Source organism: Aspergillus karnatakaensis (genome assembly GCF_047715665.1).
Source record: "Aspergillus karnatakaensis strain CBS 102800 unplaced genomic scaffold BJY04scaffold_2, whole genome shotgun sequence".
In the NCBI taxonomy this organism is placed as follows: domain Eukaryota; kingdom Fungi; phylum Ascomycota; class Eurotiomycetes; order Eurotiales; family Aspergillaceae; genus Aspergillus; species Aspergillus karnatakaensis.
The window spans coordinates 583106-607689 of NW_027395714.1; the positions used below are offsets into that span (position 1 = coordinate 583106).

At 51.2% G+C, this 24584-nt stretch overlaps 8 protein-coding genes across 8 annotated transcripts; 5 read left to right on the forward strand and 3 right to left on the reverse strand.

Moving 5' to 3' along the window:
* The first annotated feature begins 19 nt into the window (after nt 1-19).
* Nucleotides 20-1140, forward strand: BJY04DRAFT_177096 (uncharacterized protein). The gene is made up of 3 exons (XM_073709561.1): nt 20-186; nt 239-355; nt 423-1140. The coding sequence occupies exons 1-3, from the start codon at nt 114-116 to the stop codon at nt 773-775; spliced, it is 543 nt and encodes a 180-aa protein (XP_073576841.1). The 5' UTR covers nt 20-113; the 3' UTR covers nt 776-1140.
* wetA (developmental regulatory protein WetA) lies at nt 1058-3169 on the reverse strand. Its single transcript, XM_073720428.1, has one exon. It carries the CDS (start codon nt 3048-3050, stop codon nt 1377-1379), a length of 1674 nt encoding a protein of 557 aa, XP_073576842.1. The 5' UTR covers nt 3051-3169; the 3' UTR covers nt 1058-1376.
* A 2899-nt stretch (nt 3170-6068) lies between these two features.
* BJY04DRAFT_212993 (uncharacterized protein) lies at nt 6069-7160 on the forward strand (the record flags this gene model as incomplete). The annotated part of the gene is made up of 1 exon (XM_073714749.1): nt 6069-7160. One exon carries the CDS (start codon nt 6069-6071, stop codon nt 7158-7160), a length of 1092 nt encoding a protein of 363 aa, XP_073576843.1.
* Nucleotides 7161-10864: 3704 nt separating this feature from the next.
* On the forward strand, nt 10865-14667 carry BJY04DRAFT_212994 (uncharacterized protein; the record flags this gene model as incomplete). Its single annotated transcript, XM_073714750.1, has 2 exons — nt 10865-13303; nt 13351-14667. 2 exons carry the CDS (start codon nt 10865-10867, stop codon nt 14665-14667), a joined length of 3756 nt encoding a protein of 1251 aa, XP_073576844.1.
* An 818-nt stretch (nt 14668-15485) lies between these two features.
* On the reverse strand, nt 15486-16374 carry BJY04DRAFT_212995 (GPI anchored serine-threonine rich family protein; the record flags this gene model as incomplete). Its single annotated transcript, XM_073714751.1, has 5 exons — nt 15486-15619; nt 15736-15848; nt 16007-16138; nt 16197-16278; nt 16329-16374. The coding sequence occupies 5 exons, from the start codon at nt 16372-16374 to the stop codon at nt 15486-15488; spliced, it is 507 nt and encodes a 168-aa protein (XP_073576845.1).
* A 2474-nt stretch (nt 16375-18848) lies between these two features.
* BJY04DRAFT_45786 (Smr domain protein) lies at nt 18849-20898 on the forward strand. Its single transcript, XM_073720429.1, has 2 exons — nt 18849-19008; nt 19098-20898. Exons 1-2 carry the CDS (start codon nt 18979-18981, stop codon nt 20700-20702), a joined length of 1635 nt encoding a protein of 544 aa, XP_073576846.1. The 5' UTR covers nt 18849-18978; the 3' UTR covers nt 20703-20898.
* A 78-nt stretch (nt 20899-20976) lies between these two features.
* Nucleotides 20977-23354, forward strand: BJY04DRAFT_45820 (zinc knuckle domain protein). Its single transcript, XM_073720431.1, has 2 exons — nt 20977-22129; nt 22180-23354. Exons 1-2 carry the CDS (start codon nt 21014-21016, stop codon nt 23095-23097), a joined length of 2034 nt encoding a protein of 677 aa, XP_073576847.1. The 5' UTR covers nt 20977-21013; the 3' UTR covers nt 23098-23354.
* BJY04DRAFT_45795 (putative haloacid dehalogenase-like hydrolase) lies at nt 23213-24435 on the reverse strand. The gene is made up of 5 exons (XM_073720430.1): nt 24162-24435; nt 24082-24114; nt 23823-24032; nt 23599-23761; nt 23213-23538 (listed from the first exon to the last, which is right to left on the reverse strand). Exons 1-5 carry the CDS (start codon nt 24290-24292, stop codon nt 23329-23331), a joined length of 747 nt encoding a protein of 248 aa, XP_073576848.1. The 5' UTR covers nt 24293-24435; the 3' UTR covers nt 23213-23328.
* Nucleotides 24436-24584: the final 149 nt, after the last annotated feature.

Here is a 24584-nt window from a genome sequence, read left to right on the forward strand (position 1 = left end):
GGAGTTCGTCCGCGAATATCTTCACCCAGTCCCAGAACAGCTTAAACTCGACTGCCTAAGGTCTATCTCTTTTTTAATCTCACTTTGATTGGTCTGCATACGCCCCTCCACAGATGAGTCCGATCAATAGTCTGTGGTTCAAGTGGAAAAGCCTTCGATTGCCCTGGCGAAGATCTTTTCTCATTGGTATGTTCCCGGATTGCCCCCGGCCTAGAAACAATCTCACAGCCTTTACTAGGACATGACCTTGCTGGAAATACATTTTGGGAATTCAAGGACGCATTGAACGCAGGCCGCTTCCGCCGAATAGTCAAACCGCACCCCAAAACACACTATGCTGACGTCGAAGTGAGCCGTGAGTCGCCTCTTCTGCTGAGCCCTACCCCCCTTCAATAAACAGGTCTAACTCCAGACTCTTACAGCTCAATGGCACCAGTGGCTTCGATATGTACGCCCAGAACCCCCCTCCATCCAAGAACAACATGAAGATGTCCAGAGACGGCAACGGATCCTGGTCCTAGCTGAGATGCAGAAGAAGCGCTGGGAGGCCGAACAAGCCCAATTGGATGCACCAACAGTACAGCAGCCGACGCCTGCGACACAAGCAAGCGATCCAACTCTAGAAAATGCCTCCAAAGCGCCGAACGCAACACCTCGTGCCCAGACGAATCAACCCGGCCAGCTGAGCAAAGAAGACCCTTTCTTCAGGCCTAAGGATGTACCGGGCGAGAAATGGCAACCCGAAGCGTGGACTCCGACGCCCACCAAAAAGTGAAGCCTATTGCCCTGCGACATAGATATTGCGCGAGGGTGAAACAATGCTTGCCGCCATACAGTCGCGCCCTTAATCTTACCGCCTGAGGTTTAAAGTATATATTGGGGTTGATCGACATGTTAGCACAAGATGCTATATACACAAATAAGAAGACCACAGACATCCATGATCTGCCCCTGCTATTGACAAGAACTCTGTCTCGTCGAAATCAAGGGCAACTTTCCACTACTGGCACAGTGACTCGGGCCGCGCCAGAGTCTTAGCGCCCCTATAAGTCCTGCCTCTCATCAGTGGAAAGGTCCAGATTGGATTGTACAATATAATATATTTTATTCTAGTCTATTACTTAGAACCTATATGTAAAGGAACGATATCATAAAAATATTATCCTCTATTGAACAATAAAGTGTATAGTATGCACCAGATCTAAGCCGTACATTTCCCAATGACCCGAGGTATCCCAAATAACAAAAAGGACAGCCCTCTAAGCGCCAGAACGACCGCTGCTAGAACGACAGAAAAAGGTAACCAAGAAGTGGAAATGCAACAAAAACACCAACACATATTACAGTGTATATGTAAATGATAAAGTGCTTTTTAACTAGCAAAAAACAGCCTCAAGAGCTTCAACATCTCCGCCGGCTTGTCGCACTGCGTTGAGTGCAGCCTCGCTGAGTTTGCGCCGTCGATCACGAGCTTCCTGTTCGCGTCTGGCTTTTGTCTTGGAACTACCGCTTGGAGCGACTCCAGTGAGGATCTTCTTGCTGTCGTTCGCGGTGAAGTTAACGAACGACACCGTGACTGACTTGCCGTTCTTCGGGCTTGTGGATAAGTTGCCAGGCCCTTTGAGAGGCTTAGGTGCTACCGTGGATTGGCCAGAGAGCTTTCGGATATGGGGGCGACGTTGTGTGGTCTTCATCGCCATTCCATTGCCATTCTTCGGTGAGATGCCGGTCTTGGGAGATAGCGAAGGCGATCGTGATGAATTGGTGATTATCGGTGTGGTGAATGAAGAGGAGTTGACATATTGTTGAGTAATAGGTGCTCCTAGAGTGTAAGAGTGACTATCCTGTGCGTTGGTCGTCGACGGAATGGTGGAGGACGGGAAAGATGAAGAGATGTCAAATGAGGTGGGGTCCATCTGTATCATAAGGCCCCCTTGCAGGAGGTCATTGTGGTTGGCAGATGTTTGAATCGGACGCTGCGGAGCAGGAGAAGCAATCATCTCCTGGTATGGAGCTTGACGCTGAGCCACCCCAGTAGGCATGGGTGACCACCATGCCTGGGCCTCATTTCCTTGAAGCTCGGGTGTATAATGGAATGCCGGCGTGGTAAAAGATTCGGAATTCCACGAAGACATTGAATGAGGATCAGAGGAATGTGGAGAGGAGAAAATGTCATCTGCAGATGGAGGGCTTGGGGTCAACCCGGCTGAGTTTGACTGATTGAAGTACCTTTGTTGTTGGCTCGTCAACGCGTTGGCAGATGGCGAAGGCATGGGAATTGCGGGCGATTGAGTGAAGTAGCCGGCATCATATTGTTGAGGTAGCTCTGTCGACCCTCGGAAGCCTTCTATTGAGTGGTTCATGAGTGCTGGAGTGTGCTTAGATGTGTTCTCCTGCTGGACAAGAATATCGGACGGAGGCGGCGACAATGGTAGAGACTCGTCCGCATTACGGATAGCATAGTTCTGGAGTCGCTGAGCCCAAACCTCTGGATAAACCATCCTACCAGCGACCTTTTGAGCCTGGGACGAGCGCATCAGGTTGGGAGAGAAGCTCTGTTTGCGCAACAAACCGCGGCGGTCATTAGAATCCCGGTGTCGTCGGATAGTCTTTGGTGTAAAAAGCCCTCCCTTGGCTTTGCAGCCGGGGGTTGCTGGCGGCGTTGAGGGTGTAGAGCGGGGTTCAGAAGCGTGAGGAAGCCCAGAAGGTCCCGCTAAAGAAGCTTCAAGATCAACGTTCGAGTCTAGAAGAGCTGAAGATTGGTTGGGGTCCTGAAAAGCGAGGTTGTCTAGCTCGGTAGAACAGCCCGCATTTTGTGGCAGAGACCAAAGGTCTTTGCCCCAGTTCTGTGCTGACTGACGAATGCTTTGGGTAGTAGAGGTAATTGGAGATTGGTCGCCACAGTCAGTTGAGAACGAGTCAAGTGGGAACATCTGTTCGAATTCACTGGGAAATGAAACATCTTTGTTGCCGTCCGTACTCAGTGTGTCCATGTTGACGTACTGATTAAACAAGTCATTGAAAGAATGATCGAATGGTTGAGCGAACATCTTGCCAAAGGGAGATCACCTTCCGTTTGCGGCGATGAGGAAGCTGCCAAAGACTTGACCCAACAAGCTGGGGAGTGTTTCGGATCTGATTGGCGTTAAGACTGCGGGAGGAGATTCTAATCCAAAGGTAAGGCTTGGAAAAGAGAGCCGGCGATTCGCACGAGTGCAAGTATGGTTTGCTGGTGCAGGTGGAATGTAGCAGTATGGACTGTTTGACGGATTGACAATCGAAGAAAACAATGCAGAAGGTGCAAAGAAGACAAAGCAAACAAACAACAGAACGATGGCCGTATTTGAATTGTCACAGGTCTTGCCAGCCTCTGGATTCTCTTCGCATTCCAGTCCTGCTAAAGATGGGAGAGGAATGTGCACTAATGACCAGGCGGGGTGTTGATATTGCCCGCTCTCTGCCACTCGACCCAGGCTGAAAGAACTATGGATTCCCAAGACAGCCCAACCACCAATCAAGAATGGAAAGAAAGAGGTGGCTGATCTGGTCCCTTGAACTTCACCCGCCGAGTGATGAAGGGTTGGTCTCAAGTCCTTAATGGCCACTCGCCGGAATGCAACGTTCACTATGCCAGAAGCGGCGCGAACGAAGATCAGCCGAACAAGCAGTGCAAGCACAGGTGAATCTTTGAGGTGCTAGGGCGTATCAGTACTGCTAAAGAGCTCGACAAAAGGTTGTAGGGCAGACGACGCACGTAGATCAGTCCGGGTTTGACGGCAAAGTCCGCTGGGGCTGTCCTAGAGTTGCCTCAACCACGGCAGCGGCTTCACAAATAATATAAGCGTCATGGTGATTTTCGATCAACGACCAGCGAGATAAAAGTAGCATCTCTGGGACACAGTGATCTACACCAGTCACTCCTATCCAATCCTTTTGCACAGCATCTCACAGTCAGTGGAGCTATCGACTCGCTATTTTGGATAACCAATCCAATGAGGCTGATAAAGCTTGGTAGAATGTGAGTCGAACTGAGGGTTTGGCAGGAATGTGCGCCCCCAGCAACAATGCACCTCAGAGCCCCTCTGGTATGCTCGAGAATAAAGGCCCACGCGTGCTTGGCGTAAGATGTTTGGAGGACATTGTAATGATCTGCGTCTTGTGAGGAGATTTTTGCTCCAGGTTGGGCTTCTATTATTATCTTTGCAGGGGCCAACATGGGCCTAGCGAAGGTCCCTTATGCCAGTGTCTTTGCATCCTCCCAATTTTGGCCAAAGAACTCAACCAAATGATACCATCAGGCCCGCAGTGTATTGCCTTCCATAGCACCTAGGCAGGCGGTCTGCAGGGGTTCATCATTAGTTGCTAAAGTTTCTTTGTTCTTTGCCTTGGGATCTGACCGTCGTGCAACGGCTTGACAGTGACAAGCAGTCCTATTGGGTAGCGGATAGAGATAGTGTTATTTTGAGAATTGGTCCATGGTCTGAGCCCTGTTGTACGAGGGCTTATTGGCAACTGGTATCACGTATCGTGGTCCTCGTGGGGATTCGGTATACGGAAGCCATGAGGGTGTCGGTGCGCAGAAGACAAAGACCTGATGTCCCGAGTCTGAAGGAGCCTTCTTGCCCTGAGAGCCTCTCATCCACACAAGAGCGACTTGTGAAACGTTCAAGACTGAAAGAAAAGACACCCTTCCAATAATGGCATATTCTAGCGTTGAAAGCCATGAAAAGGAAGCCTGCCTCTTTCATGTGCGGCGTGCCTTTGAAGACAAAAATAACGTGGATGGATAATCATCCTCGCTATCCAAGGATATTGTCGGGTCCAGAAAATCCATCAATATGCATGGATGAGCACTGAATACACTATTGTGTTTGTTGAATGACAGACAGACAGTTAATTCGATATGATTGTTCATGGCTGCTGCCAAGAAACATGAAGTCTGTTGAGGCTCACGAGTGTAGTTTCAAGGCATTGGCCATGTCTACTGCCGATGTGCAGAGTATGTCGTGTCATAGCCTGTCAAGTCATTCCGAATGCGAATGCAAAGTCTGGTGGAACACTCCGTACGGATCAAGTACCTAAGTCATGCTGCATCTGTTGATGCTCGTCTGGCGTGGGATCACCTGACTCAATCGGAGGGAAATATGCACGTGACTAGTAAGCTAAGCCTATTTGGGACACCCAAAACCGGCCCGAAGTTCGAACGGAGGCGACAATGATTTGAAGTCAGGCGCTCTTTGATGACGGAGACTCAAAGCCTCTTTCAAGCGTCAGCGAGAATCTAGGTTCTTCCTATTTCTTCTTCCTCTCCCACCCCTTTGGCACTCACCTGTGTGCTTGCTATATGCTTGAACACGCCAGCCGCAACCTTTGACTGTTTCTTGAGCGGAATCGCTTATTCTCGCGCATTCGCCCCTCCCTGCGACAACCTCGGAGACTATCCCACGAAAAGTGGGCTTGACGGTCTTGACCTAAACGCCAACCTTCGTCCTCATCCCCGCGATACCATTACATCACTTGCTCGACTGCCTGCCTCGAGCATTAGACCTACTTCGGCTTGAAATCCTACAGATTGCTATCGTACGAATACACAACGCGCGTATTCTGATATCCTCCCTTTCTCATTACCTTGATTACGACACGACCTCAAGAGGCTACATGTATCTCGTCCAAGAACCCTTCAAATTCACATTTGTTCCAGGACAACATCTCGAGATCATCCGAAACCATCATATCACAACTTTATTACTGAATTCGAACGAAACCAACATGTACTCCAAGATCAACCAGGCCGAGGGACGCCTCTGTATCCCTCAGTAAGCGGACCATAGCCTGCTAGCTACCATGGACTCCTACCGATCAACCAGGAGGCCTTTGAAGCCATACATTTTACACAACAAAATTAACCACGCGTACTCTTTTTGAATCCACGCCAGGCTCAGTTGAGAGCCTCATCTGGAAGCGGGGTTGAACATTCACCCGTACATCTTACGCCTCAGCCATCGGCTTCCTCACCCGCCCAATCCTATTATCCAGTTGCCCGACGCTTGGGCTTAAGGATGAGCGAAATGAGCGCTCAAACCATGAACAAAAAGTCTTGGGAGTCGCTTTCTTCGACTTTTTCGCATCTCGAAATCTCGCTTTCGCGCGACAGCTGCTACGGTTCCGATGACCTGTCTGTGACATCAAACCAACATCTTGATACCAAGCAAGATACACCACCATCTTCAGTAGTTTCTTCGACCGAGGCTTCTTCACAGCCGTATCTGAAGCCGATTCTAAAAAGGCCGTACGTGGAAGTTGAAGACGATGAAGAGTCGGAGTCGGGGTATGCTTCAGACTCTTCGGAATATGGCCCCGATGATATTTTTGAAGAAACTGATGGCGAGCTATTCGAGGTTCCCGAATGGGACGATACCTCTGATATGATGTCGGAGCTCTACATCGACGATATTGAGTCTTTTGACGGCTCATTCATTTCATTTGAATCGGCGGTCCGCTTTGACTCCAATGTCCATTATATTGAACCTTTCAATTATGAAGAGGACGAAAGTGTCAATGCTGGTATGACCTGTCATGAACTGATGGAGATGGCACGAGCATCATCTTACCCAAACAAGTCCCATGAGGAGACATACAGCGGGGCAGAAACTAGCGACCTCGATGATGTCGACCATGAGGTTATTTCTGATTCCATCGAACAGCTCCCCGAGCATACAAGTGATATACTTGACCTTGATAAGCGACTTTTCTTGGCATACATGAATGGCATCAATGGGATTGCAAACCCCGACTACAAGGCGAACCTACGTGCCAGAGTGGCAGACTTCAAGTCGGGGCGAATTTCATCGCCGTTCCTCGACCTAGACAGTGCCAACGCAGTTTATTTAGATACTGTGCTCAGCCATGTCATTGGGACCTTCCGCAACATTGTGATCAAAGATGAGTTTCTCGAGCTTGTCAGCCTCAGTGATGAGACAGTGCACATGCGCCAGGAAACACGCTGCAACCAGAACATGCTGGACAAGATCGAGCACCTACTCTTCGAACGTCTGACCAATGGGGACGTTGATATTGGCTCTGATGAACTGAGTTTCTTTGCCAGCGGTGTGGCTTATGCGCTTGGGAATTGGAAATGCTACGTCCCATCAAGCAGATAATGGGCGCTCACCAGTTTACCCAGAATGAATCAAGTCTTGGTCACCGACATATACACTCGATATACGGCAAGCATAAGACGGAAATGCCTTCAACGGTGTCTTAAGTATGCGGTCATGTTATTTTAGCGATAGAGTCAAAAAGTTTGGATATGCAATGCAACCTTGTCAAGTCATTGATTTCGATAACTAATCCCTTTCCTCGTCTCCTTCCAACTACAGCAGGAGCCTGCTCCTAACCTAACCCTGGAGCCCATTGTAGATCCTCATCACCCGACCTTGGAGTAAACCTACCATCCAGAGTCATGAACAGAAGGATTCAAATTGAAACTTGACAGCCCGTCTCGAGTTATGATCGACAGCTCGGTGTCCTCGAATAAATGAAACACGGCTGCCAAATGGCCCGGCGTGCCGTCCCGAGCCTACGAGTCACAAATGGATATCGTTGTTAGTTATTACCTGTCATTCTTGGAGATGCATGACTCTGGGTCTAGATTCTAGGCGGTACTTTTGACTTGCGCGCTTGGGCAATAGGAAGGGAGTAGCGAGTACCAACTACACCAAGTCGACTACTTCTATATGTTTCATGCTAAGGTAATGGATGTTCTTCGAGGATGGGCCTGTTGCTAGAATTGCTTAAAGGTAAGCTTACTCTACGCTGCTCATGTGTACACCCATGTACTGTACATATGACCCTGCACATATACTCTGGGCTAGAACTGTTGAGCTGAGGGACTTATTTTAAGAAATGTGCTCGTTGATTGTCAAGTACTGTATGGGAATTTATGTACCTACTATGTGTGGCCACGTACCTGGTTATAGTACGCTTATAACATGCATCCTGGCATGCACATAATAGGTCTCTGCGTTCGTTTTCCGCATTGGGGATGCTGCATGTGGACGCTGATGTACTGTAGTAACTGGGGCCAAGGATCCATGCGACATCATGCGCGCGAAAAAGGAAATATCACGCGGGAATTAGCCCCCATGCCTTTGAGTCTCTGACGACGCGGCACTGGCAGTCAAGTGATTGACAAGATGCACTCAAGACTGATTCGGGGGCGGAAATCGCGTGGCAGCCATGGCTGGATTATAGATGGGTCTGGTTGACGAACAATGCAGTTTCTTGCTGCAGGTAAAGCTATTGAGGAGAAGGAGTCCATACCATATGGAGACTAGATTCACTAGAAGGCTGGATGAACCTCGGTAGGCATCGACGCATCGTAGCTTGTAGAGTGGAGTTTCCAAAGGAAACGTTGTTTTGACATTTCGATATTTCATATTTGAAGGGCGGATTTGAGCCCCGGGCTGATAAGGTTGGTGCATGGCCCTGAGCACTGTGTACTTGATCAATTGCTCCCAATATGCCTGTCTTGGTGAGCTAGCCGTGGCTGAATGATTGCTACGTAGCTATCCCAAGACATCTCTTGGCACCGCCCTGAAGTCGCAAGAAGCACGGTGAAGAGCATGTCTCAGAGTAATCTCTCCTAAACTTTGACAAACACGCCCCCGATGGGCCCGATCTCACTAGGCCGATAAACTTCGGCCATCTCCTTAGCCCAGGCAAATAAAGTCCGAGGCATGAATCGCGCGAACCACCGGCGCATCCGTGGTTCGTGGATTTGTTCTTGGCTCGATTTGGCTAATGAGGTCCTTGCAGGCGGCGAAAGAGATTACATACTTGAAACCTTGGGTGGTTTCTGGAGGGGGGCAGCGGAATGTAGAACGATTGGCTGTAACTGACTCGAGAAAAGAGTTTCGGAGGTGTGGAAGGCTGAATCAGAAGCATGCGTGCTGGGGCCGCGTGGAAACATCAAGGATTCGACTTTCAAGGATTGTGCTTTGGTAGAAGGTTATGCGGCCTCGGAGGATGGCGCTGGATGGGATAAATTATGACGAGATCGTGAGGATGGAGATTGTTTTACGTCCGTGGGAAAGGCATCCTCCGGAGTAAATCAGTCATAATCCCGGCAGTCTCGAGCAGGCGGGCGTGGGATAGGAATGGGAGTATGAGGAGTATCATGGTGGCTTGGGGGTAGGTACGGAGTACCTAGTCTTCAGTATTGCTTTTGGGCGCTCTGAGCCTCTGAGGGAATGCTGTGACTGGACAGTGGCAGCGGGTTTATTGGATCTTACCGGGTTCATGGGTTCTCGCACAAGCTATTCTTACTCATCGCTTTCGTCTTGAAAATTAGCCATGCGCAGAGAGGGCTGAGAAGAACAGATGGAGTGAAGCAGAAGAACAAGTCTGTCAACCTTGTGCCCGTTTTCTGTCTGCGACAGGTCAGAAAAGCAAAAATGCAGATTCAACGGCCCTTCTCCAGACTTCGGGCCAAAAGTGCCCCTTTCCGACGGTGGAAGGTTCTTTTCGTATTCATCTTCTTGCCTGAAAGGGTTTAGAGGGCCAGATGGAGAGGCAGATGGAGCATGGAGGAGGTGCCCAGGTGGACCCCCCTCTGGCAACTTCAAGGAGACAAGTCTGGGTCGGCCGATCTGTCGGGGGTTTTGCTGCATGGCGGTCTGTCAGTTCAGTAGTTATCACTTATCAGTTATCACACCCTCTTTCTTCACAAGTTAGAGTTCATGATTAATGATGGAGCGTGACGACTGAGGAGTTAGATGGAGTGATGGCCATGGAGATCTCAAGAGCCCGGGGTGGTGGTTGGCCATAGTGCACGGGAGGATAGCCACACTATTGGAATCGATACGACCAGAACCATGGATGAGAATTGAACTATGAGTCTTGAACGGCCGATCAAGGCGAATATTCCGCTCCTCGTGCGCTGGACTGACCAAGTAGGAATCCAACAATGCTCAGTTGCTGGCTGCCACTGCGGGAGACGGGGCCTTTTTCTCTCAAGCTCGTGGCAGGATTCAGGGACAAGATAGACCTGTAGAGCGTGTCGCTCTCCACCAGATGACAGCTCGCCATTTGCTGGGTCCTACCAAGAGTACGCCATCGTCTGCTCCACCATCTCCTGATTCTGCAAGACTAATCTTTAGTAGTAGTCGGGAGCGGGTACCTTGCCCAGTTACCAGCAGTAACCAGATTTCTACACCAGAATTTCATGCTCTGTCACTCCTGAATCTCTCTCACACTCTCCCTCCCCTTCTCTTTCAGCCACTACCCTTACTCACTTCGTGATACCTCGATATCTGTTCATTCTTTTGTCCATCTATTCTATTCTTACATTCCTTTCATCAACACCCCCCCTCTCCCTTCCGTTTTTCCCGGCTACCTAGTTAACCCCTCGGACGAAATGAACGACGGTCGCTGCTGATTGATTGATCTGTTACACAGGGTACGTTCAGGAAACCTCTCCACATCTCACGCTTATCCTGCACCTCCTTCTCTTCGCCTTGTTGTTTTCTTTTTCTTGCTGCTGGGGCGTTGGACGGACAAAGTAAAGTATAAAGGAAGCCTGTCAAGCGTTCAAAGAGTCGGGAAAGCGTCCCGCATTCGACCCTGTCCGCCCCATCTGACAGCTCGAATGTGTGACAAGGCGATCCAATCCAACACTCTGCCGGTACGGAGTACTCCCGGGCAAGCAAGGAGGAAAAACACAGGCTGACGGGACTTGTTACTTTCTTTGAAGAGCGGCCGTCTCCTTGAGTGGATCCGACTAACGTGCTCAAAGAGAACTCCCTCCTAGTCTCCGACAAGTTGCCACTATATATCCCTCCGCTGTTCCTCCCTCGCACACAAAATGCAGTACAGCAAGGGGCCAGAGTCCGACTTTGGCACCACGTTTTCGCGCTCGCGCTCTCGTTCCCGCAGCACTAGCATGTCCAGCGATTCGCAATTCTCGCGCATCAGCCTCCTCGCCCCTCCCTCCGTGAACCCGCCTCCATCCTTCATTGCTCAATCTTCAGCATCCCAAATAATTACAACAGATCAGGAATTCAACGCCGCGGACTTTGTAGTCGACGACGAGGATGATTCAGGCGCCCTTGTCACTGCTGACGCTCTCTCCGCACTCAATGGCTTCCTCGACCATCTCCTGTATAATATTTTAGCAGCCGCCAAGTCGACGCAGCTGGCCTCGATCAGACCTGCCGTGGCGGATGTGCTGAAACCGCGACTAGCGAAAGAAGTGGTTTCTGTAGCGGATGAGGAGCTGAGCGAGTATCTTGGGGAAGCTGAGGATGAACAAACCGAGTTTCGGGGTGGCCAGACACCGAATGGCGAATTCGACTTGGTTCGCACCTGGAAGTTAACGCGCCTGCGCTGCATGGTGTACACACGCCTAGGTGACATGGAAGAGGATGACGAGGAGGAATATATCGCCCAAGAGGGTCTCGCGGACGATGAGGGAGCGCCCAGACGATTCACCAACCACATTGGCAATATAACTCCAGCTGCAGCCATTTTCCTCACCTCAATCATCGAGCATATTGGAGAACAAGCTCTTATTATCGCCGGAGAGACCGCTCGATCTCGATTATCGCCAAAGCTTGTCGTGGAATGCCATGAGAACGAGGATGTCGGCAAAGAGCGAGGTAGCATGAATCGCCTGATCGTGGAAGAGCTTGACGTGGAGAAGCTGGCACTGAACCCGACGCTCGGGCGGCTATGGCGAACGTGGAGGAAGCGTACTCGTACGCCAAATTTATCTCGCCTTGCATCCCGCGATTCTCTTCGGCGACGTGGTACCGTTGGTCCTATTTTGCATAGTAGGAGGAGTAGCTACTCCCTAGCCGACGATGCTCAATCGCAGCTTTCACCAACTATTGAGAATCACCCCGAAGTTGACCCAGCTACCATTCCTTTACCGATGAGCAGGAACGATGTGCAAGAGATCGAGCATGACCTGCACGTGGATGTCGAGGCTGGGGAGATTCAGACCATGCAGGCGGTGGTCGCGCATAAAGTCCGCCCACATAGTTTGATGGTTCTTACTTTACAGTCACCCAAATCCTCGTCGTCACAAGCTCATTCGCCGGCCACCCCAGTCGGGCGCAGTCCATCGACTACTCGTCATACCCGCTCAAGATCGTTACCAAGCGCGGCCAGTCCTCCCAATGTTCCAGAATCTGATCAGATTGACCAGGCTGAGCAGCCTGCTCTGCCTGAGAGGACTGCTCGCAAGCCGTCTTCTACGGCCTCTGAAGAAAGAAGGCGTCTTGAGACCATGTATGAGGAACGTGAAGAGACGGAACAAGTGGAGCAAGTCAAGGCAGACAAGGAGGATCTCACTATTGAGCCTGCGACTGCACAATTGCCCTCTCAGTCAGAATCCAAACCCGAAGACCAAGCCCAAGACGTCACCCAGCAGAAGACCGTACCTCCTTTTGAAGATGCGACTACCGTGAATAGCGAATCCTCAACTTTCCTGATTGAAAAAGATACCGAAATCATTGAAGGTCAAGGAATGGTAGAGAAGCCGACCTTGAACTCTACGCAACGGCCAAAACGTAAAACAAGCAGGGATGTCACTCGTCGAGAAGGACGATCCGCTAGCACGACTTCTGCTCCTTCGGCGAGCGAACAAGTGGTGGCGGGCGCTGTGGAGGACCCGCCAGAAAAGCAAAGTGAAGATGCACTCACTTCCGTGCGTCCCGCATCCATCCGCACCACTTCTACTGAGCCCAGTGCGAGCCTTCCCCCTACTCCGGTTCGTGAGATACGCCCTTCCTTTGAGAGCGTCCGAGGTTCAGGCGCTGCCTCCATCTCTGATGACAGCGCACGCTCCAGCTATTCCCGCCCATTCCATCGCCCTACTCCCCTCAAACTCGCCAGTGGCAGTCAGCGCTCAACTACATCGTCAGTATCAAGCTCGGCAACGGAACGTGCCGCAGTGCAGCGCGTAACAACACGGCCTTCAACTTCTGTTACAGCGTCGCCCCTTACTGCCACCCTCACAACCCTACCGAAGCCACGCAGGTCAGGTAGCTTCGGTAGTCACCGTGAGAAACGCCCCATGACCGCCGGCTCTACCACATCTCAAGTTTCAAACAAACTGAAGGGATTGATTACCCGTCCCGGCGAGTCGGCATCGCCGCGTCTTCGCAGCTCATCAGAAACAGGTAGAGCTTCCAATGGGACTCCTGAATCTTACGATGATACCTCCGGCTTGGATGAGCTGATCCGAAGTGAAGAGACTCTCCACTTCACTCTCACGCCGAGAAGCGTGAGAGAGATGGATGTAAGTACTGAACCGTAACAGAAGTGACTTTAGGCTGACCCTGTTAGTTTCCCGATGTCCCGAAATGGAAAGCTCAGCGCTCCAACACCGCCGATCTGGCGGATCACACAAAAAACTCCGGCCCCGAGGAGACAGCTTGGCCGAGGTCTACCACCAGGGCATCGACGAGAGCATCAACACATTCAAGTCAACACTCGCCCAAGAGTAGGGGCCCTGAGAAATCGCGGCCTCCCCCCATTGTCTCCCCCCGTACGATTCCCCAACAGAAGAAGTCAATCCAGCCGCGCGACGCCAGACCCAGCGTTGAGTCCAGCTACGACTTTGCACAGTTTATCAGGAACTCTGGCCCTGCAAGCCCTACCACCCCCGCCACGCCGGCCACACCTGCTAGTCCCACGACTACCTACAAGTCTTCAGGTGGCCGTAGGGTCTCTGGATCTACCGAGCTGTCAAAGAGACCCTCGCGGACTGATAGCGCTCTTTCAAATGGGTTCCGCGGCCCCAGGCTGCAAGCGCGGTCTGCCGCAGTGCCCAAAGGCGAAGTATCCGACTTGATCGACTTCATCCGTGAAGGCCCACCAACCGTTGGAGCACGTCGCATTCCACGCACTGTGGCCCCAGTCCGCAACACGATGGAATCGGACGATCTAGCTTATGATCAGGGTACGCCCTCGGTTACTAGCACCCAAGGCGAGTCGACGGCAACCAAGTCACAGGTGTCCGTCGGCTCCCGCACCGGGCTTCTGGACAAGAACACAAACGCCAAGGCGGCACCGAAGCTACAATCGACCTCTTCTAGATCTCTGAATAACGTGGATGAAGACCCTCGTCCCAAACGTACTCAGCGTCGAGTGCCAGACCCATATGCTATCGACTGGGATGATGACGAGTTTGAGGTAATGCTGGAGGAGCCGAAGCCCAAGCGTGAGGAGGAAAGCTTGATAGACTTCCTCCGCAATGTGCCTCCACCTCCATCGGAAAGTCAAACGCAGCCGTTTGCACTCAACAACCAGCCACCTAAATCATCATCCGGCACCCATGGAGGCGCATCCTCCATGAAAGCTCGATTCCTTCGCAGCGCTTCGTCTGAGAAGGGCCCGTCCGCAAAGTCTTCCAAGACTTCTCTTCGGCAACAGGCGGACCAGTATTCGGGATCACCCAACTATACTACGAAGGCGGGCTCGGAGCGTAGCACAACCGCGTATGGGCTACCGTCCGTATCGGAGCGGCAAACTGAGACCAGTGCGCTGGCCGACTTCTTGAAAAACACAGGACCCGATGCTCCTCCGCCTCGCCCGCAGCCTACTAAAGATTCCAGTTTCTCGCGCCGGTTTTTCGTTCGACGCAAGAAAGTGGAAGCTTGATGTCTCAGGGCTTTTCATTCTCTCTCTTTAGCCCGCAAGCCTCGGCTCCCATTGTCTACTCTCTCCAACAATCACGAAGTTCCCATGCCCTCAGTGATGACCTGTCTTTGAGCGTTGCGAAACGTCTGATGACATTTCCTACTCGTCAATCAGGTAGATTCTCTGCCTGACTCATTTTAGCTTTTTCTCTTACATCACATTGCACTCCTGCACGGGTTTTGTATAACTCTCTTGTCATAGCATGACGGCACCTTGTCTCATTTTCTTGTTTCTCTTCTTTTCTTCCAATACCCCTTCGGTTACATCTTTACATTTCTTATACATATTTTTCTTCTTCCTGAAAAGGGCTATCTACGCACATATGTTTTCTGGGTATCGGACGTCAAGCGATTCTCTCATCTCGGCGGTTTTCCTTGTCTAAAATTCTGCCTGTGTTTTCTTAACCTCCCGGCTGGCTTTCTTTATTTATTCATTTCCTTACCATCTGTGTTCTCGCTCTGCTTTTATAGACCCGAACTCTGACTGAATCAGACTATCCTTACTTGATATCAACCGGAAGATCTATTCTTGGCCCATCAAATCCTTGCATGAACGTAGTCCCGTTGTAGAAATCTCAGCATAAATCGTGCTCTTCCAGCGTAAATAGTAGATATTATTACGAGTGATAGATCTCATCACGTCGCATCGCGTCGTCTCTCAAAGGAATTAAATCACCCATAAACCCATACCATCCTCTTGTTCCTTACCGCTCACCCACTGTTAACCAACCCCAGCGCCAGTCAAGTCCGTCCAACCTCTGCATGATAGGCGACATTACTCTACAGCCCCAAGGCAGCAACCCCCAACACACCCGCCAACAATCCCGACGCTACGAATCTTCCACTAGCGGCGTTCTCCTCCGTTGGCTCCGCGGCAGACGCTGTAGTAGTTGTTGCGTTCTGTGTCGGTTCCTCTGTAATCGAGTGTCGTCATTAGTACTTTCCTTCCTATGTAGAGGAGAGAGAGAGAGAGTCGAGATGGAAAAGGGAACGGTATAAGGGGTATAAATGGCTTCCAAGGGGCACTCACCCTCCTCTTCCTCCTCCTTCTCCGCAACCTCGGTAACGTTGAACATGGCGCTCTGGGCGAGAATACCCATGTTGTTGCGGTCTGTGGAGCGGAAGTTGATCTGGTAGTTGTTTCTGTATACGTTCCAGTCCTGTCAGTATTTGTGACTAGAGAGAGACAAGCAGAGAGCTCTAGTATTCAGGGGAGGAAAGAGAAAGGGAGAGAGGGGAAGGAGGAGGGCGCTTGTCTAGCCCTTGAAGGAGTCGCAGGGGGGAAGTCAAGGTGCACGCACGCAATCGGGATATCCGAGACGCTCTTGACAACGTACTCCTCCTTCGAGGAGTCGACGTTGACGGCGAGGTCTTTGTTCACTCGGTGGCCGAGCTGGTTGACGAGGGTGATAGTGAAGTTATCGGGGTCGGATCTGTGAGGAGATTTGGTGTTAAATGGTGTTTTTAGTATGGTGGTGACAGGTGGCGTACTGCACGGATGTCCAGCGGATGGTAAATTCTTTGCTGAAGTCGACTTTCTCATTTGTGGTTGAGGGTGAGGTGATTGTTAGAGCTTTGGGATCGTTTAGTATAGATGCTGGAGTGTAAGAGGTTAGGACGAACCCAGTGAAGAGGCCGCAAAGGCGAGGAGAGAGCCGAAGAAGCGCATTGTGGATATATTGAGGTTATAGAAGTAAAAGAAGGATAATAGATTGAAAAGTTCTCAGGATAGGAGAAATAGCGACCCTTATATAGAAAGAATTACCTACACCGCATCCCCTTCTTCAGAGTTTCCATCACGCGAGGGGCTCGCAGGCTATACAATATGGGCTCACCTAGCTCTGCCCTGCGAAGATTCTCCTATTGGAAGTAAATGAGACATCTGACGTCTGATACATCCGATTCGTAAGTCGGAAGAAGAACCCCTGGTTGTCGGTGCAATGGTGGTCGTGAGAAAAGTTCAACCTGGCGGCACTCAACGTCAGTGAGAAGCAGAATAGAGCGGGTGTTGTCAGGTGAAAACTCAGCGTGCAGCGATATTTGAAGCCTCTGCAGGCGCTATTGACGGTTCGCAGGCCGCGTTGGACGTCTCATGTCGGCTGCAGATGGTAGACGTTGGATAGGTCAGATTCCATGCAGGGCTAAATTTGGCTATCGAGGTTTGTTCTGTCAATAGCAGGTCCCATGCGACGGGCATGGTTAGCATTCTACACTGGCTTGTGCTGTCAGATATCAAAAGTTCAGTTTGTGATGAGAGGTGGGTGTTGGTAAGTTTTGGTTTCTGATAATTGCGGCGGCGATCAAAGGCATGCAAAGTTCATTTCCATACTAGCCTCATCTATGCGGATGTGACCGGTGTCAGTCTGATTGGAAAGCGCCTCTTACTCACCTGCAGACGCCGACATCAACTAATGTGATAGACTCCAGCGTAGCTTTGTGATGCGGAGGCCTGGGATATTGGATAATAGTGAGCTTTCCCCAGAACAAGATGAAGGAAAGAGACTATCCTTGACGAAGCTCGGAATTCATAGTCTCTCCTCACCCAGGTGGATTCGAGTCAACCTCGAAATCCTGATCACGGAACAGAAGAGTACAAGGCTGTATATGTTGCAGCACAACCCAGCGTGGGTTACTACCTCGAGGCCGTGTATTTCTACCTCAAGTAAACACACGGGATTGCCTACAAGAGCAGTTTCGTTACTCCTACACTCAACGAGAATTCATCCCAAATGGATTGGGTTCAGTCATGAAAAACTGCCCTGCAATAATCTAGTACAGCCGAGTCAAAGACAATATTGCGTTATCCAGTCATCCTCTAAAGAGTAAACGAGTGTTCATCGCGGTGCTCGAGTATGAGGATGTGCGACAGAGTTGTTGATAATGTTGAGCAGAGTGGAACCAGGTTTGTCAAAGCTCGGAAGAAATTCGGCTAGAAGCATCATTCATTCAAAGACAAATTGCACTTCAAACACTGCATGTCGGAAGTATGTTCTGCTGTCAGAGAGATGTATCGCGTACGGAACACCCGCAGCAAACACCGGCCAAATTGCGATGGCGATGAACCCTAGATGCTACCTCAGCAGGCGACATGTTGCTCGAATGTTCCTATATGTCGCCTTGAGATGACCGTCAAGCAAGAGCCCGAGAAACTCGAGAAGCCAGGTTATCTGGTCTATGTCCGACATATACCCCTGCCATGTACCATCTGGAAATGTTTACATGCCCAGGATAGAGAACACGACAGAATGGTGTGTATTCGTACAAGGAGGAACATAGGTTGCCTCCGCCAAAGGCATTGAATGAACGTTCCTCGAGCGTACATAAATTGACCTCATCTCTCTCCGTGGAGGTCTCCTCTGTTCGGCAGCAGTTATCCTTGATCAATCCTTCCCTCCAGTCGGCCTCAAGTATATTCAGCCGTGTCATCTCCGCACTGCAAATTTCCAGTCGCAGTCCTTCAGTATGAAGCTTCAGTTCGCCGCCCTAATCGTCACCCTCTGCGGCGCTGCCCTTGCAGCTCCCGCGCATAAGCCTTTGAGCGAAAAGCGCTTCTGGCCCATTCCATTCCCCCATGAGGGCATCGAGCCAGGTCCAGAGCCATCAACCCCAGCCCTACGGTTTCCGTTCCCGAACGAGTCTGGAGAATCAAGTGAACACAGCGAGTTTCCTCGACCATGGCCGCCGCGTCCGTTCGCGGGCAGCAGTTGCGGAGAGTCTCCCATAGAGTCGCTCTCTGAGCTCAGGGAACAGCTTCCTTGGGGCCAGTCTGGTTCGGATCAAGAGGATGGAGAGTCTGGAGGTATCATGATGGAAGACGCGAACGAGAGTGTCCTTGCAGGGGAAGGTGGTCAGGGGGGTACCGGGAATTTTTCTTGACGATATCACTGAGAAGCCCGGCCTGGATTTTCAAGGTGGTCTGTTCGGCATCTGAGAGTCGCCTGCCTCCAGGCATTTTTGTATCAGGAGGGCTATTGTCTTTCCCTAACATCAAGAGAAAATATTCCGGCTTTGCTTAGCCGTAAAAAGATGAGTCACACCTGAGAACAGCGTCAGCTTGCCAAATCATGATAGCAGTGGTAAAACTGATTGTTGGGTTGTTGGTTATGTCATGTGTAGAATGCGACGCTGTCTAAGATCGCTCATCTCCCCCCACTTGAATTTCCCCACGACTGCTTGCTTCTCGTCTTTCCAACCCACCACAAACATTCTCTCATTGAAGGCATGCCCGTAAGAGTTATTCGATATTTACGCCAGACAGCAAGCGACACAGACGATGGTTGATAACAATGAAGACACCTTGAAAGTCAGTCCTACTCCCATTCCCTCTGGGGACAACCTGCGCCGAGGCTGCCGTTTGCTTGCTTGACAACAACTGACTTGTGTTTGTTACAGGAGTTGGAGAAAAGCTACTGCCCGCCTCTCGACCCTGCGTTGTTTACGGCCATTGTGTTCGACTATGACCTCACCGATCTCGTGCAGCTTCAGCAATTGCGCGAGACTCTTGACGCCCTAAGATTATCTGCTTGGGAGCAAGAGGATCTGCCTTTCGATCCCTCTGGTACGAGCGGCTTGAACTCAAACAGCGGACTCGAGTCAGATCCGAGCCTTTCCCAGGCTGACACAAACCCTTCGCGAGGAACCGATACTACAAGCGAGTTCTCGTCATTGAGTTTCAGCGACAAGAGCCGCTCAACATGCTCTCGCGTGTCCTACACTCACGGCCCTGATGGGTCACTTTCGCTAGCTGGAGCAAGTGAAGAAAATAAGATCTTATATCTGACTGAGATGTTCCCGAATACCGATCGCTTCACGATTCAGCACACACTGAGCAAGTCAAACGGTGATGTCGACCGGTCCATGGACGTTCTGTTAAACCTCGCATTTTTTGATGGGCAGCCGTCAGAGGAAGATGGGGCAAAAGTCGTTCTCCCTAAGGGCGTGGACGGCTTTGGAGATGACACGGCTGGTAGGAAGAAGAATCGCAAGCGCGGGGGCAAGAATAAGAATGGCAAAAACAAAGACCCCGCGTCACCCCTCAACTCTGAAGTTTCGTCTGATGCAAGCAATGCTGTGAACAAATGGGAGGTTGCGCAGAAAGACATTGAGTTCATCTGTTCTCGAGTCTCTCCCGACTTGAAAAGAGAAACCGTCACGTCAACTTATCACGCGAATGGAGCATCTTTACCTGCTACCATCCGATCTTTGGCAGATTCGCACGCTCCAAAAGATGAAAAGGCTATTACCGAAGACCCCGTCATGGTCACACAAGTTGCAGAACTCTTACAGGAGTTTCCGACTCACACACCAGATCTTCTTGCCGGTTTGCTGAACATCACGAGAAGGTCAATCTCTGCCGCACACGAACTAGCAACTGCGCTAATGGCAAGCCCGGCACCATTGTCGGTGGCTGAATTGATCAAGATTACAACCTCACCTCCACCAGTCGATGTTGAGCAAGAAGCGCCCAAGCAACGGGCTGGAGCAAGATCTTCTCGAGGCTACGATGAAGTCACCGCGTCCGCAGGATATCACTTTTCTGCTGGGTCGGAGGCATTCTCCAAGGCATCCGCAGCCTATAGACGCGGCAAATCAGATAAGCTGATGGGAGGGGCTGCGGCGTATTACTCCTCTGTGGCTCGCGATCATCTTGAGCGTGCAAAGAAAGATGCTGCTGCCGCTGCCGATGCCTTTGTCGATCAGCAATCGTCGTGGAATAGCCTCGACCTGCATGGTGTTTCTGTCCAAGATGCTGTCCGTATCAGCAGTCAACGTGTTGCTCGGTGGTGGGATTCCCTTGGAGATTCCAAGTACATGAGAGGAGGGGACGGAGAGGCTGCTCGAGGTGGCTACCGCATTATCACTGGTCTTGGGCGTCATAGTCGTGATGGAACTTCGCGTCTTGGCCCAGCTGTTGGGAAAATGTTGGCTCGCGAAGGCTGGAGAGTCGAAGTCGGAGAAGGAGTGTTGACAGTTGTAGGAGTTGTTCGGCGTCGCTGATCTTGTCATGTTTCATCAGATACCCTTTCCGCATTTCCTTGGTATGATTAGCATTTATGGGTCTATATGAAGCGAGTTCAAGCATTTATCCTTAAGTTCATCTTGAGCAAGACATCTACCTAGGTATTCGGTGAAATGACGTGGGCTGGTATCTACCTACCTACTACCTGTGTAAGTATAGCGGGCGCACTTGGCCCCTTCCCCCATCCGTAAAATTTCCCTCCCCATTTAGATCCACCCACCCGCGCACTGACAACAACAAAATCCAACTTTGTTCCTTCACCAATCCTCCACGCCTTCTCTTCCAAATCATGTCGGACATATCAAACGACGACCAAGACTCAAGAATCGCCTCTCTCGGCGCTCAGCGCGCCCGCGGAACCGCAAGCGCAAGCGGCAGCAACCGATCGTCGCGACACACCTCCCGCGAACCACCGAGCAAAAGGCAACGACGGTCTCGAAACACACAGGATACCGATGTTCAGGACTTTGTTCCCCGCGGCGCGAGTTTCAGTGCGACTACGTTAGAGGTTGATCCGGTGAACACAGCGGGTTCGGATGATGAGACGTCGTCGGAGTCTTCGTCTGGAAGTGATAGTTTGAGTGAAAGTGAGAGTGAAAGTGACAGCCAAAACGAGAGCGAGAGCGAAAGTGAGGACAAAGATGAAACTGCAAAGGGTGTAACTTCGATTGTGGGAACTACAAGTGCACCGGCGCCGAACTGGAATAAGACGGGAAAAAGCGTGATCAGGACGTCGTTGCGTGGTGCTTCTAGTGCGAATGCGAATGCGAATGCGACTGCGAGTACAGGACCGGAGTCTGCCGCCGCGAAGAACTTCGAAGCTGTGAATGGGACATACTGGCGGGGCCGGAGTGCGTCTGGCTCGCCAACGAGAGCTGAGGATCAAGACAAGGAAGAAGCGAACGATTTCAATGACGTCGAGATGGAAGAGGGCGAGGTGCACGAAGAATCTCAGTCAATTGCATCTGCAGAGTCGGATGACTCTGAATCCTTGGACTCGGAAGCTGACGACTCTATCATATTGAATGTTGGTTCAGAGGGGCAAAGTCGAAGTCAAAACGATGTTATAACCATTTCCGACGAGGATTCTAGTGGGGATGATGCTTATGATCCCGAATCACTGTCTGTTTCAAGAACACCGGCTACAATCGATATTTTTGAAGGACAGGATGGGGCGATGAATGGCTCTGCGACCGACTCGAAAGAGAGTGCGCTTCTCCGCTTCGCGCAGAAATACCCTGCCGCGCCTTTGACCCTTGCGGACTTGGACCAGGACGATATGGACTTACAAGCCAAGATGGTGTTCTACGACCGGGACGTCAACGATATTAACCTACAAATGCCGATCACGTGTTTGGAGTGCTTGCGCGAGGGTCACCTCGCTGACGTCTGTCCCCTGAAGGAGGTAGGTTTAGACAACCTTCAAGTGTTCGAGAATCCCACTAACAAGAACAGTGCGCACATTGCGGTGCCTGGAATAGACACCAAAGTAGCCTCTGTCCACAGTGGCGAAGATGTCAAAGGTGTCGTGAACGTGGTCATGACCAAAAACAATGTCCCTCTGCACTCAAAAATACTGCGACAGAAATCCCCTGTGATCTGTGCGGGTCCACGACGCACATCGAGACCGAATGCGACTACCTCTGGAGGTTTCCGCGTCAGGATACGACCGCTTCCCCAGCCATCGTCTCTATCTCTTGCTGCCACTGCACAAGTAACAGTCACCTTGTTGGCGACTGCCCCAATCTCAACCGGCACTTTCCCTTCTCATCATTCACAACCCGCGGAATCGACCCCGGCGTAATCACGAATCTCAATTCAGTTCTCAATGCTTCACACGGCAGAGCCCCTCCACCAACAGGTGGGCAGCGCGGTCTGAAAATCCGCGGCCGAGCAGACCAGGCCCGGTCCCCGTCACCGGAAAGTGATGATATGATGCTCATGTCTCGAAGTGATGACCGAAGAGGTGGTCCGATAAATGGCAACCGCAACGCAAATAGAGGGAATATCAACATCCGAATTGGAGGCATGGCTGGGAAAAATAACAGGGGCCCTAACGGACCTCCGCCACCTCCATCTCGAGACTACCGTGATCGCGAGGATTCTTATACTAGGAGCTATGACCCCCGACAGCGCTCCATGTCCCCTGGTCGGGACCGAGGTAGGCCGGGACGCGGGCGAGGAGGTTGGCAGCAGCAGCCACCACCGCCGAGGTCGCCACCTCGTCATGGTCGTCCTTCCGGCCCACCGAGGGGAGGTAGAGGTGGAGGTAATGGTCGTGGGGGACGTGGAGGTAAACGCGGCGGAGGTGGAGATGCCTACCGTCCGATGCCTAGCGCGGGGAAGAAAGCCTGGGATAGATATCGACTTTAAGATATTGCTAAGCTTATGATGCTAATGAGCCGCAGGCCCGTGACTATACGTCTGCCATGTACACTTGAACGTTCGGTGGTTGATTGATTTGAAGTTGGATGGATCGAAGTTTATGCGAATACCCAAGGCTCTATCCTGTACGATTACTAGGCGTCATATATGTGATATCAACATTTCCAGCGTGGGCAACGAGGAGCCCTATCCACCTTCTATATGAATCAGTTGCATTGATCATGCTTGCTGATCGCTAGACGGGAGCTCGGCGCGGGTTTTGCTCCCGACGAATCCGTTTTCCAGAATGTCAATAAGCTCGTTCAGCTTCTCAATGCACAGGTCTGTGTGCAAGTGCTCTTTCAGATGGCCATTGTGGCCATTGAGCAGTAGCACCGTTGCGGCACCCGCACTATGACCAGCGGCCATGTCATCTATGCTATCACCGACCTAGCGCATTGTCAAATCATCTGCCATCGAAGGGTGGGATAAGAAGGGTAGGAGTAGTACCATGATCAGGCTCTCAGCCCGATTCTTTAGCCCCCATTCGCCTGCAATATGCAGAATACCAGCTGGATCGGGCTTGGGAAGCAATCCTGGCGTCTCTCTGGTAATGATAGGCAGGAAGACATGCTCCGGAAGGTGATTCTGGAGAAGATTCATGACGGGCATCCTGACCTTTTAGCCTCACTCCGCCTATCCTTGAGGCTTGAAAGAGAGGAGAAATGACATACTCGAAATTCCTCGTACACAAAGCCCTCTTCACTCCCTTCTTCTCTAGATAATCCATCAACTCTACAAGCCCAGGCTGTGGCTCCTGGTGGTCCATGGCTTCGCGCTCAATGGCCTTAATCTTGTTGCTGGCCTCGAGCTGCTCCTCTGCCGTGGGCAGGCTACGAATGTGGTGCAGAATATCGACTGATTTGCTGATTCCCAGTGCTGCTCTGGTCATTCTTAGTGGTGTCCAGACCATCTGACTCATGGCTAGCGTACCGCATTTCGCCGAACATGTAGTTTTGAGGGAGGCTGAGATCATCGATTAATTCAGCTCTCAAGCTAGACAGAGGACTCACCATAGTGTGCCGTCGACGTCGAACACAATGCCTTTCAGTTGTGGCGCGTTCGATGCGTCGGCGTTAGTGGTGGATGGGTTGAGGGGGGCGAAGCGGCGTTGACGGAGGGAATAGTCCTGTAGGGAGGCCATGAAGCGGGTGGATGCGCCGAGCGCTGCTCTGTGCGCCAGCTTGTTTCTGAAGAAAATGATATAAAGATTCTTTGTGATGATCTGAAAGAGGATGAAGGTAGCGGGGGTGAGGAGGAACCTGAAGGTGATGGATGAAGGTGGGGAGGGTCGTGTGGAGATAGTCGGGAGCTACAGCTTCATCATTACCCAGCTGGGAGATATGCTCCGGTCTACTGTCCTGCACATCATACCACTTTACCCCCAAAATCTTGTCATCCTACACTGGTTGAGTTGCAAGATTACCGTGGCAGCT